Source organism: Notamacropus eugenii, chromosome 5 (assembly GCF_028372415.1).
Source record: "Notamacropus eugenii isolate mMacEug1 chromosome 5, mMacEug1.pri_v2, whole genome shotgun sequence".
Classification (NCBI taxonomy): domain Eukaryota; kingdom Metazoa; phylum Chordata; class Mammalia; order Diprotodontia; family Macropodidae; genus Notamacropus; species Notamacropus eugenii.
Genome location: NC_092876.1, coordinates 25,557,765 through 25,573,066, shown reverse-complemented (window position 1 = coordinate 25,573,066; position 15,302 = coordinate 25,557,765). Strand labels below are relative to the sequence as shown.

The 15,302-nt window shown below is 45.0% G+C and overlaps 1 protein-coding gene across 1 annotated transcript; it reads left to right on the top strand.

The window, feature by feature from the left end:
* Positions 1-1,787: 1,787 nt before the first annotated feature.
* On the top strand, positions 1,788-7,633 carry LOC140508543 (CD177 antigen-like). Its single transcript, XM_072616486.1, has 6 exons — positions 1,788-1,893; positions 4,211-4,359; positions 5,148-5,294; positions 5,581-5,757; positions 6,157-6,288; positions 6,583-7,633. The coding sequence occupies exons 2-6, from the start codon at positions 4,308-4,310 to the stop codon at positions 6,792-6,794; spliced, it is 720 nt and encodes a 239-aa protein (XP_072472587.1). The 5' UTR covers positions 1,788-1,893; positions 4,211-4,307; the 3' UTR covers positions 6,795-7,633.
* The last annotated feature ends 7,669 nt before the right edge of the window (positions 7,634-15,302 follow it).

The following is a 15,302-nucleotide window of genomic DNA, read 5'->3' as shown; positions in this document are numbered from 1 at the left end:
ATGTGAAAATGTGTTGAATAGAAATGTATATGTAGAGCCTGTATCAGATTGCATGGCATCTTGGGGAGGGTGAAGGGGAGGGAGGCAGAGAAAATTTAAAACTTATGGAAATGAATGTTGAAAACTAAAAATAAATAAACTTACAAAAAGACAAACAAGTATCTGTACCCAGCTTAAAAACCCTTCATAAATATGAACTTCCACAAGAAAAAAAACCTCTCAGATCACAAGAATTTACAAGTAAATTCCATCAAATATTAAAGAACAAACAATTCTATGTTATATAAACTCTTGCTGTAAGACAAATATGGTATTGCTAACCAAACCCAGAGGGGATAAAGCAGGGAAAGAGAACTATAGACCATTAATAAATTTTGATGCAAAATTAGTACAAAAATTTCTGGCAAAGAGTTTACGCTGACATATTTCTAAGTATATTCACTGTGTGAAATTCAATTTATGTCAAAATTCAAAAAATATTTCAATATTAGTAAAAATTATTAACATACTAAATTATATTAAGAACAAAAGAAATACGATAATGGCACGATACAGAAAAAGTCTTTGAGAAAATATAGTCCTAATTTGCATTTGTTTGTTTTTAAGAAAGAAGTGTGGACATGGAAAACCCTTTTCTTTAATATAATTCCAAGAATTTTCCTTAAACCAAGAGTTACCTTTATTTGTAAAGGAGAAACACTAGAAGCTTTGCAAAAAAGATCAAGGTTGAAGAAAAGGTACCCAATGTCACTATTATTAATTATGATAACAGGAAAAGGCATTGAAGGGCTAAATATGGATGAAAAAGAGGAGACTTGCATCTCTTTGCTGACAAACTAATAGTTTACTTAGTGTGGGGTCCCAATTGGGGGAAAGACATAAAATATAAGTAACAAGTAAAAGTCCGCAAAAAACTTAAATTCTGTGAAAGGTGGAAGCTCAAACACAGTGATCTCTTAAAAATCATAACTTAGATATTGAATCATAATTTAAGATACTATGACCAATGAAAGTTGTAACAAGAATATCGTGATCCATATGTGACCAGCACATGATCAATTCACAGACTAATGTTTGGATACAACGTTGGTTTGATGCCTAAGCACAAAACCAAAAATATCCACTGATCAGTAGTGATGCACTCTCTAGGTTCTCTCCCCTTTTTTTTCTAGAATTTTTCTAAAATTACCAAATGGATTTTGGGGGTTCTTCTGAAGCGATCCTCCATTGATCTGGCCACCACCCCAGACTACTGATTTATCTGAACTCTTGGCAGGGATCCATCATACTGGCCTCCAATACAAGTAACCTAACGGAATCATCTACTACCTATAATCAATCTGGACCTCGTTGGTCTCTTCCTTTAGTATCAAAAGAACACTTCACAGTTATGGGGGAGGTACATGGTTCCCCACCCAGGGGAGTTCTGGACCTTTCACCTTAGAAAACAACAAGGTTGTTGGAAGGATCACATGACATCATTTTTATAAAGTGTTTAGCAGAGTGCCTCGGACATAGTGGGTCCTTAATAAATAAATGCTTGTTTTTTTCCAGTGAACATGCAAAGAATATTCAGAATAAACAGAAGATTATTTTCTGGGAGGTAAAGGGGAGAGTGCATTTAGGGGCGGTCAGACTCAGAATTCAGTTTATGACTTTATTGCAGAAGGTGTTGTGCAATCCTGGAATTTTGGTACTTTTACACAGCACTTAAATCAATATAATCTCAAGGACATTGATCTAAGGTGGGGCTAAGAAAAGAGGAATAAAAATAACAGCCAGACTCAGGAGAGAGACAGAAGCTCTAGACAACCACTTCAAGAGGACTACAGTAGTATCTGAGTGGCAAACTACTACTACCCTGTGACCTGGGAGCCACCTTGACCTTGACTGGTATGTGAGAGGAGGATGGCACAGGGGCTGGGGGAATCAGCATCTTTGTGACTCTGGTGAGTATGTGGGTTGGAGGTCCAGCAAGCCCACAGGTTCTCCTCTCCTATCCCTCTTCCCTGGGAGGTTATACAGCATCTCAGTGGGTTTCAGGTTGCTCTGTCGAGCCCATACTCAATTCAAGAGACAAAGAAACCTTTTGAAGGATTGTGGATGGTATCTGGCAAGACCCTCACAATTTTCATCCAGGTCTCCTGAATCTGAGGAGTCAGACTAGAGCTGTCACTGGCAAAGTGAAGGAGAACAGAGCTAGGGTTCCAGAGCCTTGAGTCCTGGTCACAGGTCTGCCCACAACTCACTGTGTAGCCCTGGACAAGATACTTCCCCTCTGGGCTAAAATCTGCCCTTCTGTAAAATTGGGCTAGATTCTAGAGTCACAGATTTGGAGCTCAAGGGGGCTTCAGAAATAATCCTATTAGACTCCCTCTTTTGAAAGATGAGGAAAATTAGGACTAGAGACATTGGGAGGCTTTCCGAAGGGCACACCAGCTGTTGCCAAGGCAACAAAGCTGAGATCCAAAACCCATTACTCTGACTCCAAAGTCAATGTACTGTCCATTGAGCGCCAATCCCATAGCGCTAAAATGCCCACTGGTCTACATTTTCCCTGGTCTAAAGTTCTGCTGCATTCAGACATTCTTTGTTCTAAGGCCCATCTTGGATGTGACATACCATGTTCTAAGTTCTTTTCTCAGCTCTGACACCCTGTGTAACAAGGTTACCTTATTTTCAGACATTCTTTGCTTCAAGATCCCTTCTAGCTCTGACATCCCATATTCTAAGGCTCCATCCCAGCTCTGACATCCTCTAACTTTCTTCTTAGTTGCAACATTCTGTATTCTAAGATCTCTTCTGCCACTCTCATTCTAGGTTGTAGGTCTAAGATCCCTTACACTTCTAACATTGTCTCACCAGGCATAGCACAACTCCCAATGGTTCACGTAGGAACGGCTCCCAGGTTGGGGTTCATGTCTCCTCAGTGATGCCTGTTTGGGTGAGGAAGCTCTCATGACACTTGGTCATGTTGTTTCCCTACACTTGAGACCCAGTTGATGTTACCCCCACCCCATCCTAAAAGAATTGTCCCAAAGCCCATGATGGATCATGTCATCCCTTACTCAGTAAACTCCAGTGGCTCCCTATGACCTCCAGGGGCAAAGGCAATATCCTCACTTTGGCTTTTCAAATCCTTCTCACCCTTACCCTCCTCAACATACTACATCCAGTGGCTGAGCTTCTGGCTGCTTCTCACACAACACGACCCATGGCTGGCATTTTCACTGTCTGTCCCCTATATGGGGAAGGCTCTACCTCTTCCCTTCTGCCTCCAGGCTATCTTGGCATTCTGGGAGACTCAGCTGACATCCCCACTCTTGGGAGACTCCTTTCCTGGTCCCTCAGATCCTTATCCCTTTCCTCTAAGATAACCTTCCATTTACCATGTATGGACATGTGTCTGGGGATGTTTGCATGTTGCCTCCTCCATTAGAGGAAGGACCCCCCCCACACACACACACACTTTGGCAACAGCTGGTGATCCAGGGGATAGCGCTGGGCCTGGAGTCAGGAAGACCTGAGTTCAAATCCAGCCTCAAATGCTTACAAGCTGTGTAACTCTCAGTCTCCGCACCTATAAAATGGGGATAATAATTGCATCCATTTCCCCATGGTTGTGAAGGTCGAATGAGAGAGTATTTGTAAGAAGTACTTAGTACATCATTCACTCCCTTCCCATGTTTCTTTTTATACTAAGTACAGGACTTGGCAATAATAAGTAATGATAAAATTCCCTGCCTCTCAATCGTTACTCTAAATGTAAGGAAGGAGACAGGATTGGGAGACGGGAGGAGAAAGCATGACGAGAGAAGGAGGACTAGGCAGGAGGAAGGTTGTGTGAAAGATGGGGTGGGGGTCAAAGTCAATGTCAGGTTGTGAAACTTCTCCCCCCTGCCATCCCCAGCTGTCTTCATAGGTTATTGACATTCTGGACTGAGGTAAGACAGAGATGTCCTCACCTGATGGGAAAACTAAGGACCAGGGACCCTGCTAGATACCCCTGAGAGGCAGGGTCTAGGGAATCAGAGGGCCTGAGTCCCTGGGGTATGGCTGAGTACCTGAGTTTCTGAGGACTGTGGGGGCTGGGGGCTGAAATTTCCCTAAGGGACCTGAAACTGGCTGTTGAGGGGCTGTACCCTGGAAGGCCTTTCCTTTGACCCAATGGTTAAGTAATTAGGGCTCTTCTTTTCTCTCCCCGAGGCAGATCTTTGCTCACCAGACGGACATAAGGAGGGAAGTTGGATCACTTGGAAGGTGTCAGAAACATCCTTCAGGTCCTCTCCAGACCAAGTCTCAGGACCATGAGATCCAAGCTGTTACTCTGGCTCCTTGGAGCAGCTCTCATGCTTCCTTGTATGTTGGGAGGGGTGACTGGTCCACAGGGGCCTCTGTCTAGGACCAGGAGTCCAAAGTGCAAGATCTTGGGAGGAGGAGGAGGAGGAGGAGGAGGAATGCTGGAGAGTGGAGTCATCCTTGTGGGAGAAAGGGAGGAGGGCCAGACCTCTGGGTGCCTGAAAGTGTAGAGCTGCAGATCCAGGCATGTGGGATGGTTTGTGTGGGATGCAAGAACTGATGAATGGGGACTCCTTGGTTCCTGATGGGATGGGGGCTGAAGATCTCAATGCCTCAGTCCTTAGGAGGGAGGGAATGAGGGAGGCATGCAGGATCTGGAGTCTGCATCCCTAAGGAGTAGGGAGGATCCGCAGAATCCTATGCAGGACAGCCAATGGGGGATGCTGGCTCCTGATTGGAGGACACAGTGATGCTGCAAATTTTCACCTAGTGGAAAATGCTCAGGGTTTGGATTCAGAGGGACAGGTTTTGAATCTTGGCTCGGTCACTCATTCCTTGTGTGACCCCAAGCACGAATCTCCATTTTTTCATCTGTGAAATGGGGATAACTGTGGCCCAAACCCAGAGGGTTGGTGTGAGAAAATCAGGGCAGTCCAGAAATGGAATTGAATATTCCATTCATGTGGGAAATGGAATATTTCCCACAGATCCCCTTCCTCCTACCCAATGCCAGTGCTTCCCTCAGGAGGGCTCCCATGAGGTCAACCTGGGGTGGGAGAGGAATGGTGCAGGATCTGGATCCCCAAAGGGAAAGAGACTGGTGCTGAACTATACCCTAACCCCTCCAGGTACTGGGGCTTTGGATTGTTATTCAGGAACGGATTTCATGATGGAACAAAACATGACACAGAACCTGATCCACCTAACAAGTGCAAACACCATCACCTGCGGGGCTGGGGAAGTGTGTCAGGAGACTATACTGTTAACAGAGTCAGGTGAGGAGGTCCCAGTTTCATCCTTTTCAAAGACTATAGAGACCCAGGCATCCTAATCACCCTGAATTCCAGCTCCTCAAGACTCACACATCTTATTCCCCAGTCCCTAACCCCATAAGAGATCCAGTAATCCTGACCTCTACCCTCCAGCCTCTCAGAGATTTGGGAGTCCTCAATGTTTAGTCCCCCTACTTCTCAGGGACTCACACATCTGGAGCCCCAGTCCACATCTCCTAGGATGCCAGGTATCCTGAGCCCCCAATTCTCTGTCCCTCTCTACCTCCAGGACTCAGAAGCACCATCGTGACCTATAAAGGGTGCACAGCAGATGGGATCACTGCCTCTGGCCCTAGCAAGATTACAGGTGCAGGGTTCACCATCATCTCCTACACCAGAGTTTGCAATTCAGACCTGTGTAATGGCATCAACAGCACAGATTCCCTCCTGAATTTGACTCTTCCAGGTAAACCAGGACCTGAGGGAGCCTAGCCACTCATGAAAGAGAGACCCCAGGAACCCTGCCTTTGATCATCTGCAAATTTGGGCCAGTCCTGGCCCTTGCCAAGCCTTGGTTTCACCATATATGGAGAAACAATGTTAAATTGGACAATGAGCAAAGATTTTTACTCTCATCTAAGAGCTATTGTTACTCAGAGAACAGGAGTGACATGCACTAGTCTAGAACAGAGCCAACATGAGGAGTACATCCTGGGCTCTTTCTGTCACAAACACCATGAAATGAGGGCCCAGAAAAGTGCAGAGAGAGACAGAGACAGAGAGGGAGGAAGCAGAGGGGAAACCATGGGGGCCACTGACCCCGTGATACCCCAACAAGCCCCTGATCCTCTTTCTCGCCAAACAGCTGCCCCTTCTAATGGTAGTCACCACTGTCCAAGCTGTGTGGCCTTGGGGTCCTCCTGCTCAAACCCTGTTTCATTGCCCTGCCCAGAGGACACTTCCCACTGTTACCAGGGACTCTTCCAGTTCATTCAAGGTGAGGGCCATACCTGGCTACTTCTGGAACTAGGACTGAGGTATTACAACACCTGGGACCCTGAAAGAACAAGAGTCAGGGAATCAGGAGGGGCTGAGGAACTGGGTCCTAAGCTGTTGAATCAGGAAGCCTGGGTCCCTGGGGAGTGGGTGGTACCTGGGAGATCTGGATTCCTGGGTACCTGGGGGGTTGGTAACTGTGGGATCTGGACTCCTTGGGGGTAGTAGCTGGTAGATCTGGATGACAGTCCCCAGTTCTAAAGTGACAGTTCTTTCTGTGTCTTTCTGGGAACAGACGGGATTCAAATTGACTTCAGCATCCAGGGTTGTGCCTCCATAGCCAACACAAGTTGCCACCTCCTCAGCGATATTCAGGATTATGTTCCCATCTCTGTCAAGGAGGAATGCCAGATTGTCCCCAACAAGGTTTCTACCACCACAGTGCAAGGCTGGGCAGTGGGAGCCGGATTGCTCCTCGCCCTGTGGGGGTACCTCCCCCAACTCTGAGGGCAGCTGGCCCTTCTGTGACCCATTAAGACCTTGAGAGCCCCATGACCCATTTTTCTATGAGAATGACCTTAAACACAAATGGCTCCCCCCTCCCAATAACCTTCCCTCATACCATGCTGTGAGAGACAACAAACGTTCAGTTTCCACAGAAGATATTATTAGTTGGTGAAATCATTAAGAACGAGATAATAAGATAATCCTCAGATAATAAGAAGGCCAGCAGACTGCAGGCGGACTCTACCACTTGAGAGAATATCAGTGGCCTTGAGAAAATTGCAGTTTTTGATGACGGACCCAAATCTACAGCTAGCTGGAATTAGCCAAGAAAAATGACCTGGAATAACCAGGAGTAAACTTTTCTTCACTGCACTTGTTTAAGGAACCTCATGCATATAAGCAGACACACCCCCCGCCTCAAATTATCCCTCTGTTTTCTGATCATGAGTACTATGTTAAAGCTTGTTTGGGAGGTGGGAATCACACCAAGGGTGGTTATGTAATGGGTATGTAGAGAAGTTGATGACTTAATGGAGAAGGGACCAGTCTGTCCCTTCTTGAACTAATGGTATACACCTCATTTCCCTTCTGTATTCAGTGCTCTTCCTTCCTAAGAGGGGGTTGAGCCCACTTTTGGCCAAAGGGGTTCACTTCTTCTGAAATCTGCTGCAATAATTTTTCCTTGATACCTTAGTGGTGTCAAGAGTATCTCTTACAATGCCTAGATGATTTGGCATTTGGATGGAGTTTAGCAGGAAGGATGTGGAAGTATACACTGACACTCAAAAATACAATCTGCCCTACCCAGCTGGGGCCTCAGTCTGTCTATGGCTTCATGGAGGAGAAGAAACCAAATATATGCCCCTTCTTCCCCATCATCCCCCACTCCCTGCCACTGTTTTGGTCTTAGCTCAACCCCTGATAGAGCTCATAGAATGGCCCCAGTTTAATGGACAGAGAGCTAGGAGATCTGGGGACAAGCAGGCCTCTGACCCATCCTGGGCACATGACTTCATCTTGGCCCCTAATGCTGACATGCATTGGTTTATGGGAGTGGAACCATTTAATCTGAACGTCACCTGTTTCAGATGAGGAAACTGAGGACCAAAGGTCTCACTGAAACTCTGCATTAGAAGTGGGATTTAAACCCACCCCCTATGGCCTGAGAGTCAGGAATTTGTCCCTTGCAGAGGAAATTTCCTCATGGACCCTTCCCCATCCAGATTATATCACAGTGAAAAAAAAAAAAAAGAGAAGATGACCCAATGAGCCAACTGTCCCATTTTCTAGAGAACACTCTTCTCGACATGGGTTTATCCAGGACCTATCTGCCTAATGGGCTCATCCTTAGAGTGACACCCCTGTCTCCCCTCAATGCTCACATTCCCACCATGAATCTCAGTTTTCCTCAGTGGTCTCATCCTCACAATGCCCCCCAGCCTCTCCTCAGTGTTTCACCCTCACAGTGCCCCCTTCCTACTATGAGCCTCAAGCCCGGGATTCACCCATAGTAAGGGGTCAAAAAGATACCTGCAGATAACTTAGATATGTGACATTAAATTTTCAACAAACCTTCATTAGCCACCTGCTCTGGGTACCCCACTGAGCCAGGTGGTGGGTGAAAAACAATCCCATCCCAGCCCTCAGCTCTACTTGGGGGTGGGTTGGGGTGATGCAGCAGGTCCCGCCCTCTGTAAGGGCTTCACAGAGCAGCTGGCCCTAGCTGAGTCTTGGATAAAGATCAAAACAATGTAGATGAACATGCAGAGACAGGAACTGTGAAGTTGAGGGGCAGGGCAGGGGATTTCACTGTCATGGGAAGGTGATGAGACTCCCTGCACCACTGCAGGCTGGCACCTTCTCTGCCAGCTTGTTTGTGAGCCACACTTCCCAGAGCACTGAGCATGAGACCGCCGTGTGCCAGATCTCACAGCAGGGATGTGAGCCAGGTAGGTCCTGAACCCAGGTCTTCCTGCCTTAATAAAAGTCCAGCTTTCGGCCTACTGTGGCTAATCCAACCAATACAAGCTTGGGATACACAACAGCAAGTGGGCCACACATAGTCCATGGGAACTTCTAGAGTAGAGATGTCTCTCGTGTACCCAGCTAAGATCCCTCTAGAGCTGGCTGATTTGCATGTCCTGATCCAGGGAACAGGACAAAATATTATTTTGGGGGAGGGTTGTTATCAAGGAGAAAAAAGGCTGGCACCAGACAAAATATGATGTGGGAGACAAAACTGTACTCACTTCCACAAAATGTTGTTGACAATATTTTTCCATGAGTGTGTTCTATAAACCTATGGCTCTCCTCAAGGGGAAACTGTCATGGTGATCAAAAACCATCAGACCTAATCTTAGAAAATGGCCAAACTCTCCAGTGTCTCTGCCAAGAGAGCACCAATAGGGCCACAGAGTTGGACATGACTGAAAAACGATTGAGTCATCTTATAACAATATATGTTACAACTCTCTCTCTCTCTCTCTCTCTCTCTCTCTCTCTCTCTCTCTCTCTCTCTCTCTCTCTCTCTCTGTCTCTCTCTCTGTCTCTCTCTCTGTCTCTCTCTCTCTCTCTCTCTCTCTCTCTCTCTCTCTCTCTCTCTCTCTCTCTCTCTCCCTCTCTGGTTTACTTTCCATATACTTTCTTATTTTTTAAATTTTTTAAAAATTAATTTATTTGTTTTCAGTTTTCTACAATCTCTTCCATAAATCTTACATTTTCTCCCCCTCCTTCCCCACTCCCTCCCTGAGATGGCATGCAATCTTATATGGGTTCTACATATACATTCTTACAAAATATATTTTGACCTTAATCATGTTGTGTAGAAGAGTTAAAATGAATGGGAGAAACCATGAGAAAAACCAAAACAAAACAAAATATAACACAACAGAAAATAGTCTGCTTCTTTCTGAGATCCAGTTCCATAGTTCTTTCTCTGGATGTGGACAGCATTTTGCCTCAAGAGTCTGTGGGGAATTTTTAGGTCGTTGCATTGCTGTGAAGGGCTAAGTCTATCAGAAAAATTCCTCACACAGTGTGGTTGTTGCTGTCTACTGTCCGGCCTAACTGTTGTGGGCTGCTGGGTCCTTCTTACCTAACTCAGGTCCTCGGTGATCAGCCAGATAAACGTATGAGAGAAGAGACCTCCAGAGTCAAACAAGTGTAGGCTTTATTCTGGTTACCAGCCACATGTCAGCATGCAGGACGAGTTTTCCCCTTGGAGCCCCCTTCTCCTTCCGGAGGAGAAAGGAACCCTCCCCCTCTCAGTATGCAGGGCTAGTGCTCCCCAAGGGAACGCCCCGTGGGAGCCTACTTCTCCCTCCCGAGGAGCAAGGAAAAGAGGGAACGCTCAAGCTTTCCTGTCCCCATTTAAGCTCTCCCAGCTGCTTAGTTCGCTCATGGACATCGTGCATGCTCAAAGCCCCTAGCCACTTAACAACAGGTGTGCTCAGACCATGGACCAATCTCAAGGGTGGGATGCTCTCCCCAGCAAGTTTCCACTGAGAAGAGGTGGAAAAACTAGATAGCTCCTGTTTCACTCCTCAATTCCCAGCTGTTCCCAGGGGGGCCTCGTGAGAGCTTGGCAGTTTAGAAGCCCTCACCTTTACCTGACCCAAAGCTGTTCACGTGAGAACAGAGCTTACACCCCAACAATCGACAACATTCAAAACTTCATTTACTCTAATGAAGTAGAGTATGGATGGTGTGGTGGTGGCTGATGGAGCACCTATGCTTTCTCAGAGTTAATTGTTAGGTCAAAATAAGCACAGACAGCAGAGAATCAATCCATACTTCATTGCATCTCAGCTTCAGAGGCTGCACTGAGTGCACAATCATCTGCAAACAGAAAACCATGCACCAACACTCCCTTCAGTTTTGTCTTGACTTGTAGGCTTTTCAAGTTGAAGAATTTTCTGTAAGTATGGTAGTTGACCTTGATGCTGTGTCCATCCTCAGTGAAGACATTTGACAGCATGGCTGAAAACATCATGCTAAAAAGCATAGGATCAAGCACACAGCCCTGTTTCATTCCATTGATGACTGGGAAAACAGGAGAGCTTTGTCCACTATCCAGAATCTGGGCAAACATGCCGTCATGAAACTCACATGTGATGCTGATGCACTTCTCCAGGCAACCAAATTTCGATGTAATTTTCCATAAGCCCTCATGACTAACTTCTCCTGGAGTTGTTGAGCAGCAAACACCATATCAACTGTTGCTCTGCCCTTTATGAAGTCACATTGGCTCTCAGGTAGATGACCATCTTCAAGGTGAAGGATCAGCCTGTTGAAGAGGACTCTAGCAATAATCTTGCCAGCAATGACTAAGACAGAGACTCCCCCTCTGATTTTCACAGGCCAATATATTCCCTGTTCCTTTACAGAGATGAAAAACAGAGGCATCCTTGAACTCCAGGGGGATAACCTCCTCTTGCCATATAACCTGGAATATTTCAGTCAGCTTTAGTATGAGCAATGGTCCCTCTACCTTGTAAATCTCAGCAGGAATAGAATCAGCACCAGATGCTTTGCTATAAGAAACAAGCCTAATGGTCCTCAACACCTCTGCTTCAGTTGGAAGTGCAGCCAAGGAGGAAGTGATTTCAAATTGAGGTGATGTCAATGGCTTCAGCATTGATTGATAATAGGCTGTTGAGAACACTGTAGAAGTGTTCAGCCTATCTCTGTAGAATCATGTCCTGATTTCTGATCAATGTGGTTGCATCAGCACTGGGTAGTTGTGATGCACCATAGGTCTTTGACCCATACATAGCCTTCAGAGTGTCATAAAAGCACTTTGGATGAGCATAAAACTGAATTTTATCTGCCTTCTTACTGAGCCAAGAATCCTGCATCTCTCTAAGCTTTGCTTGTATTCTACTTTTGATAGAGGTAAGTGCTACCATATTAGAGATGGATGAACTATACTGTTGGTAAACCCTGTGGAGTTCTCGTTTTTCATTTAGCAGCTTCTGAATTTCCCTATCATTTTCCTCCAACCAGTCTTGGTGTTTGCGAGTATTCTGACCCAGATGAGCAAATGCAGTCCTGTACAACAAATCTCTGAAAGCTGCCCACTGCTTTTCTGCTGCACTGTTGCCAGCTGTGTGTTGGCTCAACTTTCCCTCCAAGTTAACAACAAACTCTTCCTTCTCAGAGAAGAGCTCCAATCTGTAGACCTTAATTCTTCTGGAAGTCATTTTCCTTTCGGGACACCTCTTGTGTTGAATGGGAATATTTAGCTTGGAGAGTATAAGGCTATGATCAGTCCAGCACTCTGCACCACACATTGCCTTTGTCACTCTCACATCCTCCCTATCTTTTCTCCTTACAATCACATAGTGTATTAGATGCCAACGTTTGCTGTGAGCATGCACCCACGAAGTTTTATTGGGTTTAGGTAAATGGAAGACAGTGTCAGTAATGAGAAGGTCATGAGATACACAAAGCTTATGTGGTAAGTGACCACTGCTGTTGGTATGTCCAACTCCATTCCTCCCTAGGACTCCCTGCCAAGTCTAGTAGTCTGAGCTTACTCTAACATGAAATTCACCCAGAATTACAAGGTTGTGGTCTTTCTGCACATGGATGATAAGGTCTTCATAAAACTTTTCTTTGACCTCATCAGGGTTCATGATGGTGGAATCATAGCCACTGATGATGGTGGCATAACATTTTCCTGCAAGTGGAAATCACATTGTCATGAGCCTGCTGTTCACTCCTTTTGGCAGGCTTACAAGCTTATTGACTAGATTAGTTTTGATTGCAAAGCCTACACCAATTTCACAGCCCTCCCCTTCACTGTGGCCACTGCAGAAAAAGTTGTATCCACCTCCAACTTTGGTAAGCTGGCCTGCATTTGCCAGTCTTGTTTCACTCAGGGCTGGTATTTGGAAGTGATACCTGTTGAGTTCTCTTGATTTTGTGTTGTCTATAAATGTGCACACATTCCATGATGGTGAGGGAAATTGTCTTTGCAGACATTTTTATGCACTTTTTTTCTGTGTTAACCACAGGGTGGGATTACCATCTGCCATGGTAATCAGGGAAGGGTCGAGGAAGCAGACAATTTTTAGGGCACGTTTTCTACCCGTACTTCACAGCAGGAGATAAGTAGTGCAGTCATAAAAGGTGACTCAGACATCCAGGGGGCTGCTGAATCCCACTGCTCCTTCAATTCAGTGAGAAAACTATCCTATAGTCTGGGCCTCCTGTGCGCAGGATTGTGAGTACAGCTCCCAGTGTATCAGAACCTGCTGCTTCAATACTTGCCTGTCACCACAGGAGATGGGTGTAATGGTAAAAGGTTATGGGGTGATGTGTTTGGATTTTTGTGTAAATTGTATTTAAGTGAGGCAGAGATGCATGAAGTCAAAGTCATCAGCCTCATTCTCTCCTTGTTAGCCCTTCCACTGGTGGCCTTAAAATGCAAGAGTGAGCAGTGTGGGATCAGTCATCTCTGGCAGTTAAGAGCCACTTATGGAACAAAAAACCCAGCTCTTGAGAAGAAAGCTCTCTTTCCCTCTTCCTTTGTAACTCTTTCAAAATATAGTAGAGGAGGGAAAGGGTTTTTCTCTCTTCTCTCCCATCATTGACAGTGGTAAAGCAACTTGTCCAGTAGAAGATGCTGAGTCCAATGGAGAGGAGAACCAGAGAGGCCAACAGAGATGCTTTGTTTTGGAGGGAGTTTTGTGAGGAGACCACAAAAAGAGAAAAGACATTGAAACTCTTTGGTTCCTGATGCATGAGTGGTCTTGGCCTTCTGCGTTCCCTACTAATGTGCTTCTCTCCTTGTGAACTCTGTGTATACTCTAGTCACTTATAGTGCACATATTTAGCAAAAAGTTCAAACCAAATTACTACCAGTTTTTCTATATATCCCCCTTCCAGTGTAATTTAGTTATTATAGCTTGGGCAGGACCTATTTTTGTCCAATTTAACAGCCTTCAGAATGCACTGGATTAAAGATTTTGAGAATGACAAAGAAGGAAGGAAAGAGGGAGGCAATGGAAAGAGGAAGGGATGGAGGGAGAAAGGAGGAAGGAAGGAAGAAAGAACATCTAACCAGTAAACCCCAAAAAGTAAAGGAGAGTATGTGCTGGGTTATCCTTAGAAAAGGCCCAGGTCTCCCATTGCATTCTGGACCATCTCTGGTCTTCCTGATGAATATCTGGTCACTGTACTCAGATGACTCAGGAGGAAAAAGTGAAGCTGGTGACTTTTCACTGCCATCTCTCACTCAAAACAAAGTCAAGTGCAAGTCATGTCATTTCTATGATGTCATGGTCTTCTTCAAAAAGGAAGGATGAACACAACACAACCCTAATTAATGGGGAAAGGCATGCTATGTATGTATCTACTGTTCTTACTATGTAATTCCAGTTAATGTCTTTACTTTGAGTTACTTTTGTCCTTAGGCTGATTCTTTTTTTTTTTTAATTTATTTTTTTGACATTCATTTTAACAAAATTTTGGGTTCCAAATTTTCTCCCCTTTTGTCCCCTACCCCCCAAACACCGAGCATTCTAATTGCCGCTATCACCAATCTGCTCTCTCTTCTATCATCCCTCTCTGCCCTTGTCTCTATCTTCTCTTTTGTCCTGTAGGGCCAGATAGCTTTCTATACCCCTTTACCTGTATTTCTTATTTCCTAGTGGCAAGAACATTACTCGACAGTTGTTCCTAACACTTTGAGTTCCAACTTCTTTACCTCCCTCCCTCCCCACCCCTTCCCTTTGGAAGGCAAGCAATTCAATATAGGCCAAATCTGTGTAGTTTTGCAAATGACTTCCATAATAGTTGTGTTGTATAAGGCTGACTATATTTCCCTCCATCCTATCCTGTCCCCCATTACTTCTATTCTCTCTTTTGATCCTGTCCCTCCCCATGAGTGTCGACCTCAAATTGCTCCCTCCTCCCCATGCCCTCCCTTCCATCATCCCCCCCACCCTGCTTGTCCTTTATCCCCCACTTTCCTGTATTGTAAGATAGGTTTTCATACCAAAATGAGCGTGCATTTTATTCCTTCCTTTAGTGGGACATGATGAGAGTAACCTTCATGTTTTTCTCTCACCTCCCCTCTTTATCCCTCCACTAATAAGTCTTTTGCTTGCCTCTTTTATGAGAGATAATTTGCCCCATTCAATTTCTCCCTTTCTCCTCCCAATATATTTCTCTCTCACTGCTTGATTTCATTTTTTTTTAAGATATGATCCCATCCTCTTCAATTCACTCTGTGCACTCTGTCTCTATGTGTGTGTGTGTGTGTGTGTGTGTGTGTGTGTGTGTGCATGTGTGCGTGTGTAATCCCACCCAGTACCCAGATACTGAAAAGTTTCAAGAGTTACAAATATTGTCTTTCCATGTAGGAATGTAAACAGTTCAACTTTAGTAAGTCCTTTATGACTTCTCTTTGCTGTTCACCTTTTCATGCTTCTCTTCATTCTTGTGTTTGAAAGTCAAATTTTCTTTTCAGCTCTGGTCTTTTCATCAAGAATGCTTGAAAGT